This window comes from Haliotis asinina, chromosome 1 (genome assembly GCF_037392515.1).
Source record: "Haliotis asinina isolate JCU_RB_2024 chromosome 1, JCU_Hal_asi_v2, whole genome shotgun sequence".
NCBI lineage: Eukaryota > Metazoa > Mollusca > Gastropoda > Lepetellida > Haliotidae > Haliotis > Haliotis asinina.
Window position 1 is genome coordinate 32,556,500 of NC_090280.1, and position 21,369 is coordinate 32,577,868.

Sequence of the window (21,369 nt, forward strand, 5' to 3'; positions counted from 1 at the left end):
TAGAATATGGAATCTGGTACTTTCTTCACGGGAGTGGCGGGGTAGCCTATTGGTTAAAGCGTTCGCTTTAGTCGGAGATTCCGGTTCAATTTCCCGTACGGATTCCAAGTGAGAAGCCAAGCTCTGGTGTCCTCCCCAGTAATACTGCTGGAATAATACAAAAGACGGCGTAAAACTAAACTCACTCACTAACCTTCCTTCAGTGATTACAAATGAAAATGTGGTCGGTATTTGGTGGTCTGACGTGTATCGTCGCGGCCCCTCAGGTGTTAGCTTTGATGTGTGAGCTTAACTCATATCCGTCTTAACCTCACAAGGCCAGCAAAAACTCTTTCAAAAGACTATTCGCCAAATCGTGTGACGCTACCATTGTTCCAAAGACGAATACCTCAAGTCGAACTATGGTTTCAAGAAACGATAACGTCATGAGCAAGAACAGTATCACAGTTTCAACTGGCGAACACGTCTAACGTCCAAACTGAAGCTACTGTATCTTTTTAAAGACACACAGCACAGAGCACACAGCAATATTTCAGCTCTATGGAGGCGGTCTAAAAATAATCAAGTCTGGACTGGACAAAAGTCCAGTGATCAACAGCATGAGCATCGATCTGCGCAACTGGGAACCGATGACTTGTCAACCAAGTCATCGAGTCTGGCCACCCGATCCCGTTAGTCTTACGACAGGCATAGTCACCTTTTATGGCAAGCATGGGTTGCTAATGGTCTATTATACCCCGGGTCTTTGCAGACCTAACAGCAATAAGATCAAGTCTGACAATACATCGATCACGTCTAAACATAATAACGTCAGTCTGAACAAAATTACCACAACCTCAAAAGACAACTATATCTATCCGAACAAAATTACCACAGCCTCCAAAGACAACTATATCTATCCGAACAAAATTACCACAGCCTCCAAAGACAACTATATCTATCCGAACAAAATTACCACAGCCTCCAAAGACAACTATATCTATCCGAACAAAATTACCACAGCCTCCAAAGACAACTATATCTATCCGAACAAAATTACCACAACCTCCAAAGACAACTATATCTATCCGAACAAAATTACCACAGCCTCCAAAGACAACTAAATCTATCCGAACAAAGACAACTATATATCTATCCGAACAAAATTACCACAGCCTCCAAAGACAACTATATCTATCCGAACAAAGACAACTATATATCTATCCGAACAAAATTACCACAGCCTCAAAAGACAACTATATCTATCCGAACAAAATTACCACAGCCTCCAAAGACAACTATATCTATCCGAACAAAATTACCACAACCTCCAAAGACAACTATATCTATCCGAACAAAGACAACTATATATCTATCCGAACAAAATTACCACAGCCTCCAAAGACAACTATATCTATCCGAACAAAGACAACTATATATCTATCCGAACAAAATTACCACAACCTCCAAAGACAACTATATCTATCCGAACAAAGACAACTATATATCTATCCGAACAAAATTACCACAGCCTCCAAAGACAACTATATCTATCCGAACAAAGACAACTATATATCTATCCGAACAAAATTACCACAGCCTCCAAAGACAACTATATCTATCCGAACAAAGACAACTATATATCTATCCGAACAAAATTACCACAGCCTCCAAAGACAACTATATCTATCCGAACAAAGACAACTATATATCTATCCGAACAAAATTACCACAGCCTCCAAAGACAACTATATCTATCCGAACAAAATTACCACAGCCTCCAAAGACAACTATATCTATCCAAACAAAATTACCACAGCCTCCAAAGACAACTATATCTATCCGAACAAAATTACCACAGCCTCCAAAGACAAGTAGGTCAATCCAAAGAAGCAGTCTCATCTATGACAGAATGAAACCGGCGCATGGTCAAGTCATGTTTGTCATCTCTACAAATGGATATTTGTCACTGTATCCCTGTATAGGCCGATGCTCAATGAAAGTCATTGGGTTGTCTGACCAATACTAGATTATTTTAAAAACCGCCGTCTTATAGCTGGAACTCTGTAAAACACTCTCTCACTCCAAATCGTTCGCCGAAGAAAGATATGCCATCGTCTCTCTGCACCCGAAACGAATAACCGCAGGAGGTCATTACTAAAGTAATTGACAGAAGTGCTTTGTATCGGCCTGCCAGGCTCGCTCCTGTCAGGAAGAGATTGACCAATCTCTTGAAACTGTTTGCTATTTATGAAGAATGCCAGGCTCTTTTACTTTCGCAGAGGAGATCGCAGTAATTAATGCTGTATGATTCAATGACTTGAGCCTCTGAAATGTTTGAATTCCAAGACAAGATACTGGTTCGGCCCGTAAGTTTCAAGTACAAAACAGCGCAACTTGCTTAAGAATTGAGCGTAATAACTTTCTCCCGCCATTTCTGTTATGTTTTCCCCGTTGTTCGTGTTTCAGAAGAAGTTTATACTGCGGCTTTCATGCGTTTCAATTTCACCGCAGTTAGTTCCCCCGTGATTCCAATAGAAGCATGTAATTTGAGAATGATATCGCATTTTCGTAAAGGAATAAATTCGTGGGTTATATTTTTTCAAGCTCACTAGCGGAAGACGTACTGGAGAGTTATTCCCCAAAGTTTCCATCTGTATAATACCTTAGATCCCCGTTAAATGAACTGAATAGTGCGATATTTCAAACCTCAAGTCAAAAATGGAAATTTGTATTCGGTGTTGAGGAACCATATCAATTGAAAAATCTGCATGCGTTTCATCTTTTTCTAAATTACTGCCAAAATTTGGACATCTCTCTTTCATCTGGGGTTCAAAACTTGCAGAGTGAAATTGAATGCGTGTTAGTTTGCTATAACGGTGATAGTATTACAGCAATTTTGACTGTAGAGAATCAGAAACAGGTGGCTGATGTTATGAGTGACAACGGATGCACAACGAGTTACACATACGGATCGCTCATGTGTTGCCACTTCATGTACCAGATCTTTGGATAAGAAGGTTACCCTTTTCTCCAACAACAGAATTTGTATATATCCGTAAATCGGATTTGACAAAATACCAACACCGTCATCAGATCCACCCTTGACAGAAAGCAGTCAAGTAAGGTAAAATCTAGTACCGTTTTGAGATTTCCACGATTTCCAGATTTGCGTTTGTCAGAGCTCGCTGCAATGTGTTTGCAATGATTAGAAGGAGCGAGTATTGCAATGCCCAAGTGATTAGACGTATCAGATAATACCGAATAATATTTATATGTTAAATGAGTTGGTCTCAAACTTCTGGACTGATTATTGTACTAAGCTGCATAATAGGAGACGGAGCCCAGTCAACAGGAAACGAGACTGCTGTGTAATCAATGGTTTGAGTTGCCATGGACCCAGCATTCAGCACAGCCTTGGAGCGAGGTTAGTGTATCACGACGGTGCCTACAAACCCAAGGAAAATGGCGGGTGGGGATGGGGTGGGGATGTATGTTGGAACAACAAATATGAACGTCCCATTTTGTAACCAATGTGGGGAATCAATCCCGTCCCTTCGCTGCTACAGGCAAACGCTTTAAACACTCTTCTACTACACTGACCGTCTCGAATGCAGACACACAGAGAATCATATACACGCATATATATATAACATGTGGTTAAGCTGACAATGTATGTTCTTAGAGCATCCATAAATAAACCATCCAGTACCTCATCTGTAAAGATTATTTTCATGTAGCTTGTTAAGACAAGAAATTGTCCAATTTTGCAGTATTTTGTAACCATTGATTGAGGACATCGTGGTGATGGCAGCCAATCCCACAGACATCATGAATTCTGATCAATTCTTAGACGGTAATGGAGAAGGAGGTTTCCTCATTAATATAAACCAGCTACGCCCAAAATGGATATATAGGCCATAGCGAGGGAGTAATTAGGTCAAGCTCGTGAAATTAGAAGAAAAATCTGTCAAAAGAGTGGATGAGTGACTATTGTTTAAAACCGCAATAGAAAGGGTTTATTTGGTATATATCGTGAAATTAGAGTGAGTGAGTGAGTTTAGTTTTACGCCACACTTAGCAATGTTCCAACTATATGACGGTGGTCTGTAAATAATCGAGTCTGGACCAGACAATCCAGTGATCAACAACATGAGCATCGATCTGCGCAATTGGAAACCGATGACATGTGTCAACCAAGTCAGCGAACCTGACCACCCGATCCCGTTAGTCGCCTCTATATGGCGGCGGTCTGTAAGTAATCGAGTCTGGACCAGACACTCCAGTCATCACCAGAATGAGAATCGATCAGCGCATTTGGGCAACGATGACATTTCTCAAAAACCGAGAAATGATTTATATACAAAAAAGGTAAAGAATTACAATGCACCAGTTCGTACAAATATTTGGGAATGTTCTTTGGTAACGTTATCTTGGAAAGAACATGTTAATTACGCTTGTTTGCAAGCACAAAAGTTCATGCTAGGCATCTTTAAACAATTAAATGTACTTGGAGATATTATTATAAGTTCATACTTTAAAAATATTGATGACAAAATTAAGCCAACGTTGTTGCATGGAGCTGAAATATCGGGTTTGAATTATTACAATGATATCGAAAGAGTTCAATTAAAAGAATGTACAAGATCTCTTGGTGCTAAATCCAATACTGTGAATACAATGGTGTATGGAGTATGTGGTAATACTCCATGCACTTATTTACAAATATCAGAGTTATAAAATACTGGTTGAATATGATTGAAGATTCCTTCTCATAGGCTATCAAGGAAATGTTACAATATGATGATGCTATTTGATAAAAATGGACATACAAATTAGGTTTCTTCTGTTAGAAATATTCTTTTCTCGAAAGGGTTTGGGTCTGTATGTAACGATCAGTATGTTGATTCTGAGAGTGAGTTTATTTTTAAGCTAACACAAAGATTAAAATACATCTGTTTGCAAGAGTGGTTTGAAATGATATCGCTTTCTTGTAAATGTTTGTATTTTAAGATGTTTACATGTACTTTTGACGCCGAAATATATCTTTCATGTCTAAACGTAAAAAGGCATAGGATAGCGTTAAGCACATGCATTTATCGAAAGTGGAAGATATATAATTGTCATAAAGGAGAATAGAACTTGCAAACTATTTGATCTTAACCAAGTTGAAAATAAATAACATTTTCCTTTAGTTTTCACTATTTATAATTCCATGAGAAAGTTGTATATCAGGAAATGTTATTGTGCCATCCAAACCTTCAGAAATTCTCAGAATTGTCGTCTTCATGCACATTACATATACGTGTAAACTCTGATTTATAAATGTGTTGTAGTAGAGGCATGTGTCCTTGCAGTACCGGAAACGTATATATTGAAATGTGTCAACCACGTCAGACAGTCGGACCACCCAATCCCGTCAGTCGCCTCTTACGACAAGCATGGGTTGCTGAAGATCATTTCTCACCCTGATTGGAACATCAGCCTGTTGTCTAAACTGGAAATAATGTCTTACACATACATTCGCCACTTTTGTGCAGCCCATAGGAAAGAGCTTGAAACTATACAGCGCGTATCGTGAATTCGAAAAAAAAACACGATCGCGAGATTCTGGCACGCTAAAGGGAGGCAACTTTGATGTAGGTCGTATTTTTTAGGGCTTTGACGAAAACCACGTGCATGCATATGGTGTTGTCAGTTGGAACGCAAAGATCGTCTCGTAAAACTGCTAGTGCGCTATCTTGTTAACAAGTTAGTTCTTAGACTGTATTTCTCATTTTCCGCCTTACTCATTCTGCGCACGACTAAAACCAGTTTGAAAATGTTTTTTACACTACTGATTTTTTCTGTCGGAATTCATCCTGTCGTGTATAAAATACGGAATTTTTGGTTTAAAAAACGAAGACCCGCCTCGGACTTTATCGAGTATGAAGTGCAGTTGAAAAAACAGCTGTAGCTCGCATCGCTTTACGTCTTTGATCCATTATTCAATCTCATCAACAAACAATTTCACAAATGATTCTTTAACTGGAAAACATTTTACCCTTTCATATGATAAACCTCAGAACAATTTAATTAAATTATAATATATTTTATTACGCATTATTCTGTATTTATCGTTCCCTCCGCTACGGCCGCTATACTATTGAAATCAATGCTCAGTCTGGTTTGTGAATCAATATCATTGGAGTATGCTCTGAATCCCACTTTCAAAATGTTTTTTTTTTTTCGGAAAACAATCCCTTAACGTCAAGTGTCCGAACATTCTTTGGTGCTTACTATATGTAAGTCATTTGCTGTGAGAGATCAGATTAATAGAATTCCATATTAAGATTTTCTCCCAACGTGATATGATCATTTCAATATAGGGTATCCTGAGTTTCAAAATCTGTTTCAGTTTAAGAAATGCATTACAGCTAACAGAGGTGGAGAGAAGTAATTGGTCTATCTAAGAACATCAAACATTGGTAAAATATATGCTAAATAAAATTAGTGCTTAAGTATTCTATATTCATTAGTATTACTACATGCCTCCATTAGGCAAAGTGATTGTGTATGGTTTTACGCCGCTTTTAGCATACTACAGTTTATCGGGGAACACCAGGAAAGGGTTTCACTCATTGCACCCCTATGGGTAATCGACCACCTTCAATATTAGGCTATCTGATATTTTTTTATTGTTGTTAAACATCGCCCCCAGCCGTATTCAAGCTATATGGCAGAGTCTGGAAAAGACCATCCAGTGATCGAGAGCATGACCACTGATATACGCAAATGAGATACGATCACAAGTGTCAACCCGTCAGCGCGCCTGATCGCCCGATTCCGTTAGTCTTCTTTTCCGACAAACATGGGTTCTGAAGATCAGTTCTAACATGGATCGTCACGTGGTTCAACAATGGGTTCTGAAGATCAGTTCTAACTCGGATCTTCACGGGCCCCGTCTGAGATGCCAAAGTGGATGTTTGTTTCGCAAAATAGATAAACGGAGCTGCAGTGATCCGGGAAGAGTATAGTTCAGTTAACTGAAATTTAATTCAATTTGACAAATTGTGCAACATATGAGATATAGAACACTCTGCATAGGAAAACACGTCCGCTTGTCTCGATGATTGATCGATAACGCAAATGAGAAAATTACACAGAATTGACTTGATCGCTACCTGAAGATAAAACTGTGTGTTCCCACTTAGACATGCAACCCGACAGATTAGAGTGAATGAGCATTGTTGAAGCCGCTTTTACACATTGTACACATGTGGAAACCGAACTCGGTCCTTCGGTGTGATGATCGAACGCTTTAACCACTAGGCTACCCCACCGCCTTCGGCCATAATGTGGAGGTGGGTCCAAAGTAGCCTTACGAGCAACTAGTTACCTCTGTGTCTACGTTTATGGTTGACGCTCTAAGGGTCATTTCTAGCCGTGAAGGCAGTCTTCAAGCGTGCCGAGCGAACGCTTTAACAACTGGGCTACCCCACCGTCCCAGGACACACACCTGTTGGCTCTATTGATAAGTGTTTACCTAAATTCTGTCTCTCTCACACAGGCTGCTAATTGCTTTCACGGACGGCTTCAGTACACAGTATATACTTAATTTTCCTCTCCTTATGCCTCAGTAGGAGCCAATTTTTCTCCTTGAGACGGAATTCTTGCTGTCTGTGTCCTTTATTCCGCCTTCGATTGTCCCCCAAGAAAAAATTTTTGCCAGAATATACAGACATGCTGAAGGAGGGACGGATCTGTAATTTCGGAAGAGCAAACTTTCTTAGATATCGATTTTGGGAGGCGTGTCCAGTTTTGGTTAGGGAGTGGGGGTGGGGGGTGGGGGGCTATGGAGTTATGAATTATCGCCTGAAGTAACATGGAGTGAGTGAGTGAGGTTTGATGCCGATTTCAAAAGTATTCCTCACAGCATGCGTGCCTAATGCAGCAGCAATGCTCGAAGTGTATCGAGTTTCGACAGATTTCCACATGTTGTAACACCCAAAGGAACGAGTATGGTGGTAGAAAACCTAAAAACATGATAGGCCTATGTACGGTATTCGAACCAATTATCACTGGTTCCTGGCGCACCAAACGGTCGCAACTGTGATAGCAAATGTTGGGTCATTGTTGACTGAACCATGTAAGTAAGTGCCTTTCCATTTGGATAAACATACATCAGGTTTGATTAATGAAGGAATACGACACCGTCAGTTCGAGTCCGTCAGACGCATATTCAATTTCCAACAAACAGTCAACCTGAAGATCCAGTTTATTTCACCATTAGTGACACAGTCAACCTGAAGATCCAGTTTATGTCACCATTAGTGAAGTTCACGTCAAATACAATTTACCCACTCTCACGCCGCGCTGAAGGCGATGGGGTAGCCTGGTGGTTAAAGCGTCCGCTTGTCACGCCGAAGACCGGGTTCGATTATCCACATGGATATAATGTGTGGTGTCTAATTCTGGTGTCCATGCAGTGATAGTTCTGAAATTCTGATAAAGCAGCGTAAAACCCTACTCACTAACTCACGACACGCCACAGAGAGTGTCTAAATATAGTTTAACGTCGCTGTAAGCAACGTCACGGCGGGGTCACCAGAAACGGGTTTCCCCCAACGGGGAGTTCGGGTCTTCGGCCTGCCCAGCGAACACTGAACCCACCGTCCTTCGCTCCTCAGAGAATCTGTAGATTTAACTAATAACAGGTGAATGGCCCTTGTCATTTCGACTGAACGATCACATCATCCTCTCCCATTTCTAAAATGGCTTACAACCTTTTTTACCATACTTATACACCACGAGGGCCAAAAAGCTGTCCTTTGAGCCCTAGTCGAGTATTCGCTGCTGAGCATCTAATACCGGCACGACTATAATCGGCTAGTTAACACGGGGGTTAAACAAAGGATCGGTTTTCTATCGCTCGTGTAATTAGATCCATTCGGCCTGAAGCACTCCCTTATTTGCCTCCCCTTGGAAAAAAATCGGTCTCAGACGGAACCCAGTCGATAGTTTCGTTATGTCCACATAGAACATCATGGCGCCCATTGTACGGAGCTGTATGGGGGTGTAAACTAGCACGAAAAATTGGTCAAGAGATCGGATCCGTAGTGTCCTGTGAATGCCAGTTTAATAATTCGACATTCATGCAATTGGAATTTGGCTCGTGTCGCGGACAAGATGCAATTTCTAATTCCTGTCGATGTTTACAAAGTTGCAGTGATCACATCGAACCGAAATGGATGGACTTTTTGATGTTTCTGGCTGCCTGTGAATTGTCGGACACAGAGCCGGCGCTCCACATGAAATGTATATTGTAATCCATACATTTCTTCAATATATCGAAGGATTAGAGTGTATTTGGTCGTATAAGACAAACATATTTGATGTTGACTGAGACTTTTTAAGGAATATATTTTGGTAGTGTTAGATGAGAAGACGTTTAATATATCATGAGAAGAGTATGTACAGTTTAGATGAATCAGTAAGTGTTAATTGCGTGTGTGTGGTGTGAGAGAGAGGACGACAGAGAGGCGTGGGGGCTACAGAGAGAGGGTTGACAAGAGGTTGCCCGTAAAAGTGAGAGAGTGAGAGAATGAGAGAGAGAGAGATGGAGTACGGCGATGGGAGGCGGTAAGATGTATGTGTATGCGTGTTGTTGAAGGCGCACCCTGAGCTCCACATACAACCCCCCACCCCCACCCCGCTCCCTTCAACACACACACCAGCCCCCTCGTCCCGACCCCGATTACAAAGGCTTTTTCCGCACGGTTCGAACCCGCAGTATTTAATTAAGAAAAGACATTTGAAACCCATCGTGAAACTGTCAGATGGGTTTATTCTGAAACGGATCACTCGTTATTTTCCTACTATATCTGACAGCCTTGGCTACAATAACGCCAATGTTAACATAAAGAAACTACACAACTCTTTTCAGTAAAGCTTAAAACTTTGTATTTTCGTTTCGGCTTCGACTCTGTCAGTTCAGATTACAGTATTTACCATGACATCTGTCAATCATAAGAATGAAATCCCTGCCTATCGAGGAATGTCTTCCTCATTACGCTTCTGTGCTCTTTCGATATTCAAGACGGTTTCCGTTAGAATATTTGAAACAGGATATTTCTTAACGCTTAATCTCAGAAAATATATAATTTGCATACATTATCATTTAAATTGAAAGGGGGAGATTCAGGCCCTGGCAATGTAGATACGTATTTTATTTCGTTCTTTTGTGCATGCATTTCAGGGTTCGGTGGAATGGAACGCATTTGTATTCAGAGATTGTAAGACAAAAATATCTGGATTGTGCACTGATTTCGCTATAACGAACGGATAGATGCAATGATGCGTTGGTTTGGTACCCAACGTTTGCGATAGATTGCAATCAACATGCATACGACGAACTACTTCTATAACGAACTGATATAAGTGGTTCCTTTGGCGTAGTTACTTCCTGTGAGTACAATTTGTGGAAATCACGAGCACGCCGAGGGTATCGACAAACCTAGAATTCTAGTGTTCCAATACAGGACCACATGGGTGAATGAGTGAGTTTACTTTTACGCCGCGTTTAGCAACACTCCAGCAATATCAGAAATGGGCTTCACACATTTTACCCATGTAGGGAATCGAACCCGGATCTTCAGCATGACGAACGAACGCTTCAACCACAAGGCCACCTCACCGTCCCTTATACACTAATGGATATCGTTTTCGTGTGTTTACAAGTCTTATAAATTGCGAAGTCTGTTTCTGATAACAAATGATTCCACTACTTCGACGGTCGCGCCCTCTACAAACATCCTCAAACAAACATAAACCTGCTACAGCGACCGACCTGCTATTTATGCCATTGAATCTTCAATTGTAGAACATCTTTCACCGCGGCGCAATGAAGATAACAGACGCCGAAACAAGGAATGGAACATTCTCCATTTGGTCCACTTCCACAACCGACAACACGTCCATGCGGTTTTGCTTAATGCACATTCACGCGCTCAGTTTTGAGAGGTGCTCCCATCCGCACTACATAACGTCGCGCGTCCGTATGGAAGTGATTTGTCTTGTTTGTGTATTCTACTGCAGTCTGGAGCGTTCTCCTGACGGTAATACTGGCACTAATTTACTGAAAATGTTGGAGATTGGATTAGAAACGAATGGAGCATTTGTAACCACGTATATTGCCCAATACTTCTTGAAGCGAAGTACACAAGTATAACATTTAAGTGAGAAATTATTATCAAACGAGGATGCTTCTCACAGACGTCCCATCTACACTCACTCACTCCGTACTCCCTCCGTCCTCCCAGTACACACACGGACTGGAAACTGGTGTACAACGTGGGGAGGGTCATCAACTGAATTACCGACAGACTCCTTTTGACAATCCAAAAGTGATAATGATCTATCCAGCATAGGTCTGTTAGCAAATTTTGAGACAATGTCCAGCTTCTTCCGTTATGATTATTACCACTCGCCCCGCCTCGCCTCACTCACTCACTCACTCACTCACTTCACCTAACTCCACCTCACCTCATTAAGCCACCCCTCACCTCACCTCACCTCACCTCACACTCACTCACTCATAGTATTAGTGCTTGAGATACATTGCCACCGTTTGCCATGTGCACAATTTGGCCGTCCTTGTTCCATCCCCATGACACCGAACGCCAGGCACGGCAAAAAAGTAAGATATTTCAATATGTTTTGATGTGAAGCGTTCGAGGATCGAACCACAAGCACTGTCCTTCGCGCTTCTGACTAATGCTCTGTCCACTTGACCACAGGGGTGATACCGGCCACGATCGTGTTGGATAAGTAACTGATGTAAATATCACTTAAAATCAAAACCAGTGACCATATGCAATTCAAATTTACATCTTGTTTTTTATGTATAATGTAGATTACGGCCACATCATCTAAGAATCTTTTCCGGGGATGTATACCCCTTGGTGCCGTGATAATTGATAGGTGAATCAAAACGCCTACAGCACCCGATGAGTTCAAGCTGACCCCAGGCAAAAAGATAGCATTAGCCTGTTTTGATTCTCTTTTCATTTTTCTTTCGCGGTGGGTTGTCACTGCCAACGTCTCTGCGATTTACGTCAGCATCTACGCTCGATGTTATCAATGCTGACATTTGTAAGAAGTTTCGCGCTTGGCTGAGTCGCCATTACGGGGTTCCATCCAACGAAGTTCTATGTCAATATTCTCATCCCTTTTTCGCCTTTGAATTAACGTTTCTCCTGAGATGTGAATCTACTAGAAGTAACTAGTCTTTATAATCATCTTAAATCTTTGAGAAAAACACAGAATATGAATAATTCAAAATTTAATGTTAAGTTTTTGGATTATGTTTCATGTTTTGAAAGTGACGGAATCCACCTTGGAGTATGAAAAGAAAATTTCTGTTTAACCTGTTCCATCTAGAGATCAGAAAAAAATATAGATATCGGAAGGATTTTGTAGAATTGTACGATCCCTTTTATTGTTTTTCTGTTGATTACTTTGACAAAATTTGCATACCACAGATCGTATGCCGCTTTTTCAAGCCTTGTCCTTTTGAAACATTCTCGCTTATCTCAGAACGCCGAATAGATGACCGATTGCATTTTTAGCTTTTCTTAAGTGAGATTGTTTTGGTTCGAAAAGCAGGGAAGAGAGCTTCATCAAAAAGTCAAAAGCCCTCAAGCTTCAAATTACCAACAAACTGAGCAGCCATATGACTGTTAGCGTTGATTACAGAATGATGCAAACTGCTGCACATCCAAGCCATTGGGCAATCATTGCACGTGTAGCAAGTGCTTACTGTTTCACTGCCAATGTGCCGGACAACGACTTTGGAGCTTTTGAACCGTGGCAACGTTCACAGTACGACGAATGGCAATGTTTACCGACTATGTTTGAATGTTTGAGCTAATCAGCAGAGGTTTAGGTCCCTGTCATAATTCATGGGGGTGATGATGACTTTAACGGGGGTAGAGGGGGTGTCGATCCATCAATAATGTACAAACTGGGGAGGGAGGGAGGAGGAGGGGAAAACAATTTGATATATAAATATTAGATGATGATACTTAAAAAGTATGAGAATGGGAGGGAGGGTGATTGATTCTGTAATATCACACACACACACACACACACACACACACACACACACACACACACACACACACTCACACACACACCTTGCCTTAAATTATAAACGGCTCCTTGTGACCACATAATTATTATGTTTTCAGATTAAACGTCAGATATGTGAATGGACCAAAAAAACTATATAAACGGTAATACAAAATATCTCACCACATACATATTCGTGCCTTAACGTCAATATTTCTTGCGGTTTTCTGTACATTAATCTTGCATCCGCGTCGAACGCTAAAGTCATTTCGAAAACGCCCATTCTCATTTTCCAGAGCTTGCCATGCCTCGTTTGTTAAATAAACCTGCGTCACAGTCGTAGACGAAGTTACGTCAAGAACGACGATAAATAGAGGACTTGCCATGACATTTGGGTCTGTACGCTGATGAGTCTTCTCATAATGGGGGATGAACATGTAAAGTATTGATCCCGTTTTGACAATACATGATCGGGGCTCTAGGGGGATATTTATTGGCCATTCCATTACATGAATGAACGCTGACGGCGCGCAGCCACGAAACGCGCAAGACTAATGGTTGACAGACTGAGCAAATGCATCAATCCAACTCAATACGATTTTTGTCATTATGGCCTTGAGGTTATTATTTTTTTATTATTAATAATTCGAGCGCGCTGACTTGGTTCATGTCAGTTATCGTATTCCATATGGGTAGAGGGGCGGTGGGGTAGCCAAGTGGTTAAAGCGTTCGCTCGCCACGCCAAAGACCCGGGTTCGATTCTCCACATGGGTACAATGTGTGAAGCCCATTTTCTGGTGTCCCCCGCCGTGATATTGCTGGAATATTGCTAAAAGCGGCGTAAAACTAAACTCACTCACTCACTCACTCACTCACTCACCATATGGGTAGATCGATCCGTCTACTGTTGGTCACTGGACTGGCTAGTCCAGATTCGACTACTTAAAGAACGCCGCTATATATTGTATAATTTGGAGTATTTCTGAGTACGGGGTGGACCAACAAACCAAAAAGCATTCTTTGTTTAATGCCGTGAATGTTAGAAAGAGGAAAATACGTCTTTCCACTTCCTTTGGTTTGACGTGGAATCGAACCACCTCCGCTTTCCACTCAAAGCAGACACTCTATCCATTAGGCCAAGTTGGCAGTGGTTTTGACAAGCGGGATACTGCTACATTGTGTACTGCTTGGTGAAGATTGTGGTTTTGTACAAATTCTTAATAAAATCGAAGGAGGCGGTGGAATAGTCAAATGGCTAAAACGTTCGCTCGTCACGCCTAAGACCCGGGTTCGATTCCACCCATGGATACAACATGTGAAGCCCATTCTGGTGTCTCAAGCGCTGAATCTGTCGCCCCGTACGTCATACACCCCATGGCTGAAACATTCCGAGCCAAACTTCGACAGGCTAGGCTGCACCATTTTCAGTTTGACTGTCCCTTTATTACTTTTTGCGAATATACCTTGTGAGGATAGTTAAAATTTATTGGCATATATATGGTAAATTTGCTTGAGTGCTATCTGACGTACTCGTGAGGAAGATGAAATACCATCGTCCACACTTATCAGTGTCTATCTATCAACTCAAACCTATAACAATCGACATTGTATCTGTGCTTGTTGATATCACCAAAGCCTTGTCATATGTGAGCTCACCTCTTCGGGATTTCCTCCCACAATAACCACACACGCAATGCGTTATATGGAATAGTGTTCAAAGAGACGATAAACCCAACTCACTATTAGCTACAGAGATCACGCGTTAGAAGAATCCTCCGAAAGCTTCCACCCTCTACTTTCTCTGGCTCATCACAGGCAGTCAAACTGAGGTAATGCACACTGAAAAGGCATAATAAACTCAGTCGTTTCAAATAAATCAGTCAGGTCAACCGTAACGAGTTGAGCTTGTTAAACAAGTCAGTCATATAAAGCCGAACATTAACTTGCACCGAGTTCCGATGAGGTGCTTGAACAAACAAAGAACTAAGACATGTTCGCGTTCAAACGCAAACACAATATGCGCTTATGCTTCACCACATCGCTTCTCGAGGAGTTGATCCTTTTCGCCGAGGTTGCATTTGTGAGGATATTTCGTCATTAAAAGACAAGAGTTTTCCCTCACTTGCTTGTTTGGAGAATAAAGGATCAATATGTTATTTTAGCGCTCGTCAGCTGATGATCAACCACGCATTGAAATAAGCACCACATGCCCGGGATAGACCCATTACTGACTGTAATCCATACTCTATTTACATATTATGTACTTGACCTTTGTGAAAAGTCGAGGAGAATAGATTTATAGATATATAGGTCATTTAAGCATAATGCGAAAAATGCTAGAGGTATTTGATAGTGACAGCAGCATTCTTGCTCTACCAGAATGGATTGTCTTTCAGTTATGCTTAATTAGGGCGTGAATGCGAATCAATATGGCCCATATCGAGTAATTTTATAAAGACTGTAGTAAATTCTTGAACTTTGTAATGATATTAGATTATACATTTTCAGGCCTTGATTGAACATCCCCGAGGCCCATACCATGTATCAATGAATCATGGACCATTGGAGTATTTTAGTGTACCCATTTGTGCAAGCAATTACTGATTACCTGTCACAACAAAGGCGATGGAGTTAACTTCATGGGGCAGGTGGACGACCTATGAGATCGCCTTGTCTTAAACCAAATGGAAGCTGGGCAGCATTGCCAGTAAACAGTGATGATGTGGAGAGGAGACTGTAGCCAATGACGTCTGTTGTAGTCATGCGGTGAAAGCAGGCTGAACGCTGCTGGCGTGTGTTGTAGCCCGTGATGTAGACCTGAACAGCGGGAGTGTGATGTGATGACGTGATGGCCGATGTGATGATAAATGTGATGACGTTGCGATGACCTATGTCATGTCCAATGAGATGACGACCTGACGTACTACGTGATGTTCGATGAAATGACCGATGTGATGATGATGATTTGACCGATATGGTGACCGACGTGACATTTGATGAGGAGAACGACGTGAGGCCCGGTGTTATTGTCCGGCGATGTGATGACCGTCGTGATGTCTAATCTGATAATCCATACGACGGGCGTGAGGTTCGATGAAACACATATGATATGATGACCGACGTGAGGATCGATGTGATGATCGACGTGATGACCGACGTCAGGATCGATGTGATGATCGGCGTGATGACCGACGTGAGGATCGATGTGATGATCGGCGTGATGACCGACGTCAGGATCGATGTGATGACCGACGTCAGGATCGATGTGATGACCGACGTGAGGATCGATGTGATGATCGGCGTCTGTCATATGTAATATGATAACCGATGAGATGACGGACGAGGGGATATGATGAAAGAGGTCATGACGGTGATGATGTCCCACGCAATGCTCAAAGTGATGAGCGACGTGACCACTGATGTTTTGATCAAAGAGATGAATCTGATGACGCGATATCTGACAAAATGACCGATGTGACAACGCATGCCATGAAGATACTGAAGACCATCCAAATGCCCCACTAATGTACATGACTAGCGTAACAATTATGGCCGTGACGACTGCCTCCATTACCGAGGTCATAATTGCCCGGGTTATCGAGTTATCATTTTAAAAAGTACCAACGATGGACAACAATTCAAATACAGCAAATGCATTCAACCAGCAATTGTTTTATTCACCAATTCTTGACAAGCATGTTTTTGTGTTTTAAATCTAAACTAAAAACACAGGGGATTGTTCTACATCACACTATACACTAAGCAGAAAACACGCCCGCAAATACGCTTTGATGTATAAGATTGTGGCTTTCTTAACTTTGAAAATAATGACCATTTCAGCGCAAAATGTTAATCTCCCCTTTTAACTGAAATGTGCTTGACTTGCTGATCAATACATATCAATACATGTCAGGGATCAAGAAACTCTATGATCTATAGGAATAATACGTGGAGGAACACAGTGCGTGTCAGGCTAACCTTCATGTTTTAAAAAGTACTCAGTGGGATTTCGATTCTGAGCTACTTTGAACTTATTCAAAGGTCTTTTGTTTGGAGCGAGTGACGGCGTGAGTGAGTGAGAATGGGAACAACCGTTTGAAAAGGCATTTCAGTTATCTGTGTGTCACCGTGTGGTGGTTGGTTGGTTGGTTGGTTGACGACGCACTCAGCAATATTCCAGCAATATGACTGCGGTCTGTAAATAATCGAGTCTGGATCAGACAATTCAGTGATCATCAGCATGAGCATCGATCTACGTAACTGGGATACAATGACATATGTCAAGCAAGTCAGCGAAGCTTACCTGCTAGTCGCCACGTACAACAAACATGGGTTGCTGAAGATCAATGTTAACCCGGATCTTCACAGGTTTGTGATTGTAGGACAGCAGATCTGCATGCCTCAGGTTCCGCAACTTCTTATTTTTATAGTGTTGTTGAAATGACGAAACGAGAAATGTAGAGCGTTGATATCCCCATAAGAAGAAACACGTCAGAACCTAGAACCCTCTAAGTCGTTTATATTGATCATTGAGCGAGTGGGTTACGTTTTACGCTACTTTTAGCAATATTCCAGCAAAAGTAACAGCGGGGGACACCAGAAATGGGCTTCATACATTGTACTCATGTGGGGAATAAACCCCGAGTATTTAGCGTGATGATCGAATGCTTTAATCACTAAGCCACCCTTCGCCCTTTTATATCTAGCAACTACAAAGAGGGCGTCGTATGATTAACGTGGAAAGGATGCATGGGTTGGAATGATCAACCTACTTGCCTACGTAGGCTCCTCTCAGTATTTCGAATGGACAAGAAAGGTTATGATTCTGTACCTCACGAATTGATTCTGAGGTCATTGAAAGGAATTGACCAGCTTGAGCGTCTAATGAATTGATAGTCATGTCATGTAGTCAGATACAGGCCGAGAACATATTTCTATTAGAAGAGAAATATGAAGAGAATCATTGTTTTAGTCGTTTGCTGTTCGTCATTAAGTGGTCCCACAGCGTTTGCTTAACAAGAGAACGGCTATCACCCTGGACCTTCTCAGCACAGATCCATAACTCCTCTTACTCACCCAAGTCAGATGGACGACCTTTGATTCATTATTGCCAAGAGAAACTCCAGACTGAAAAAACAGATTCGTCTTGTCGAGTCCTCTTCCTGTTACACTGCATGTCCTTTGGGACATGTAAGTGCAGCATTCTTTATCCGTGACGTGGCAGAGCAGAAGAGTGGAATCTGTCGCTTTACAAGGTGAGGAGTTGTTGACCATTTCGCAGGTCAGACGTCAATGTACATAGGGATACAGGTTGGAGACAAACTCCCAAATGTTCGTATAAAGAAAAACGCCTGTTCTGTTAACTTATGGAAATCTGGAGGCTGGCCGACCGCAGTAAAGTGGGAAACTGGCACTGATGCTGTGTCGTCCTCTTGTGTTCATGTCGTCATGCGGACGAGACAAGAAAATCAGAATATTGACATCCTACATGTCATGTCGGCCAACAGATGCCACCATCTGGCTCTTTCATCAGTCGCGTCTATTTACCAATTATAATGAAGCGTGTGTGTGTGTGTGTGTGTGTGTGTGTGTGTGTGTGTGTGTGTGTGTGTGTGTGTGTGTGTGTGTGTGTGTGTGTGTGTGTGTGTGTGTGTGTGTGTGTGTGTGTTTTTTTTACTTGGAGAAGCATGCCAAACGTCCGACGAATACAAGGCATTCCACACTGTTGGGAAACAGGTCTAGATAGGTCACAATCCCAAAGCTATTGTTGATTTCGTTGATGGTTCTGATTACTGGATGGTACAGAAATATCTCAACCATGCCCACTTGTCAGTGGAATGCTCTCTGAACAAACACTGCACCGAATTTATGTGCAATGTGGTGAGAAAAGGTGCAGTCCTTCGATTGTGTGAACTCGGCTCTCCTGACGGGAAACTGGAGGCTTAATTCTGTTTGCTGCATCGGTCCAGTCACGTCCCACTTGTAACCGTCACTCTGAGATCATGCATCAAACATAGATAGCAAATGCCGGTTATGTTTTAACTTCAACGAGACTACACAGCATTTTGTACGTGGATGCCACTGCGTTGGCACAGACGGAGAATCTTAAACGACATGTAACCCGTCTTTGTTTCGCGCTGAACTCTCTAGAGGGCATCAGGGTAGGAAACCATTGTATAATTCTTTGGAACAGTACCCCAGATCTATGGCGTATCCAACCTACAAACAGCAACAGATAAAACTATTATGTATATCATTAGACGTACTGACCCCGATGACATAAATACGATTGACTAGTTTCAGGAAAAAAAACATGGCGCATATGTAGGCCTCGCTTTCAAACCTCAAAGTATTACTCCAGCATTCCAAGTACGAAATTGTCTAACTGCCCATTGTTCTTGGTGTCTTGGTCTTGTACATCCCAATCTCGTGACTAACTTCGGGTAGTCTGCCGCCTGGAACACGGACGGCCCTACTGACACTCTGCATAATGCAGCAGCTATAATGCTGGCAAGGCCCCATAGTCTCTATAGTATTCTCTCGGTGGATTCGACTTGGCAGCGCTTCCGATGAGAAGTCCCAGTCATTGTCTGAGCTGTAGATGAGCCTCAAGAACCTGACTTTGCCCATCACCAGAACTCTCTTTACTGTATTCATAATAATAATACTGTAAATTATAATAATAACATTGACCCCTCACAGGAACATGCATGGTGCTGATGACCTTATCCAGTCAATGGATCTGTAGAGAGTGCATTATCTCCATTGGGGATATACAGCGATATTTATGTCACCATTGCACATGTTCAGTCGCGCGAGCATTGTGCTGTTAAGGCAAAAACGCAAACCATTGCAAAATAACACAAGACACTACCATTAATGAAGCACGGTGTTTACGATGCCACACCAAACGCCCACAGCTAGGAATGAATTACACATGTATATGTAATACCTGATGAAGCGTAATTATGACATTCTATTGTTGAAGCATCATACGACTTCCTGATCAACATGAAGTAACATACACTTCAACACGCGGGAAGCGCAACAATATGCATATAGATAAGATCTGAGCTGTGTTATAACACACACACACACACACACACACACACACACACACATTTGCAATGCTTTATATCGCAAAGAAAGGTGACACAATGGTACACACTCTCTCATAACATTAAACACAACAGGTTTAGCATTTGTATCACTTTTTATACGTACATATGACAAGTTTCTACAATGTGTCTATATCTCTCGAGGTGTATATGTGACGGTGGTTTGAGCTAGACCAAACAATCATGAAATTCGATCCAACAAATCAAAATATGGTAACATGAATATACCAAGACTGAAAAAGCCCACGCCCACTGCCCCGTTAGTCCCCTCGTACAACAAACACGTGTTGCTCAAGACCAATTCTTATTCGCAATGTTGTTACAATATACACCCCACAGGAAAATGGCTGACAATTGCGTGCCCTCCTATAGCTAAGGCCATTGATATCTAGCTCCCGAACGAGAGGCGGCCCCAGTAAGAATTTCCTTTTTCGTGAAGGCTGTTAAAAATGTGAACGTCTGCACGACTACGTATTGGTATACACTGTACGTGTTTGGCTTAACTTGCCTGGCATTCGAACCCACATATGGCAATATATTATTATTAATATGAACCACATTTGACGATAAAACTCGGCCACACATGAATGGAAAAAGAACACATATTCGAGAAATTGCAGGGAAATAGAAAAGAAACTGAGGAGGTTATAACGTATTTGATTGTTCGTATTTCATCAAGTGATACGACCAAAAGAGATCTGAATCCGACTTCTTATTCGGGCTTAAGATGATCTGTACACATACACCCTTAAACACGTGAAGCTGGAACGAGTTCACCCAGTAATTCAATATGCTCATTGTTGCTGTGTAATTAACATCTTCCGCATCGGTACTAAAACACTGTCGGAATTAATAATACCCACCAATTACAGGAAACCATACCTGTGTGAAATATAGGAAGCGCTAGACTTCAAACGTATGAAGCTCGTATATACCTACTGATATACGTGCATGTTTGTTGGTGATTATGTTGACTATAAAATGAAATAGGTTCCACGCATGCCAAACATTTATGTTCAACAGCTGTGGGGAGATCAAGTTGAACAGACTCTTAAACGCATTCTCTGCGCATCGTAAAACACCTTGGCGTGTTGCGTTGAGTATCGAAAGGTGAAGATTTTAAAACGCTGAAGCTATTTCGTTTCGGGTTTCTTGGAGCGAA

General features: G+C 41.7%; 1 protein-coding gene across 1 annotated transcript; it reads left to right on the forward strand.

The window, feature by feature from the left end:
• Window positions 1-218: 218 nt before the first annotated feature.
• Window positions 219-1,857, forward strand: LOC137258173 (uncharacterized). Its single transcript, XM_067795750.1, has 4 exons — window positions 219-282; window positions 1,223-1,349; window positions 1,444-1,577; window positions 1,715-1,857. Exons 1-4 carry the CDS (start codon window positions 219-221, stop codon window positions 1,855-1,857), a joined length of 468 nt encoding a protein of 155 aa, XP_067651851.1.
• The last annotated feature ends 19,512 nt before the right edge of the window (window positions 1,858-21,369 follow it).

What these genes read in the sequence shown, in the direction of transcription:
- LOC137258173 (XM_067795750.1), top strand. Translation starts at nt 219, where the DNA reads ATGTGGTCGGTATTTGGTGGTCTGACGTGTATCGTCGCGGCCCCTCAG. An exon ending in TCAGGTGTTAGCTTTGATGT is followed by an intron (nt 283 to 1,222) that starts GTGAGCTTAACT and finishes AAATTACCACAG; the next exon opens with CCTCAAAAGACAACTATATC. An exon ending in ATCCGAACAAAATTACCACA is followed by an intron (nt 1,578 to 1,714) that starts GCCTCCAAAGAC and finishes AAATTACCACAG; the next exon opens with CCTCCAAAGACAACTATATC.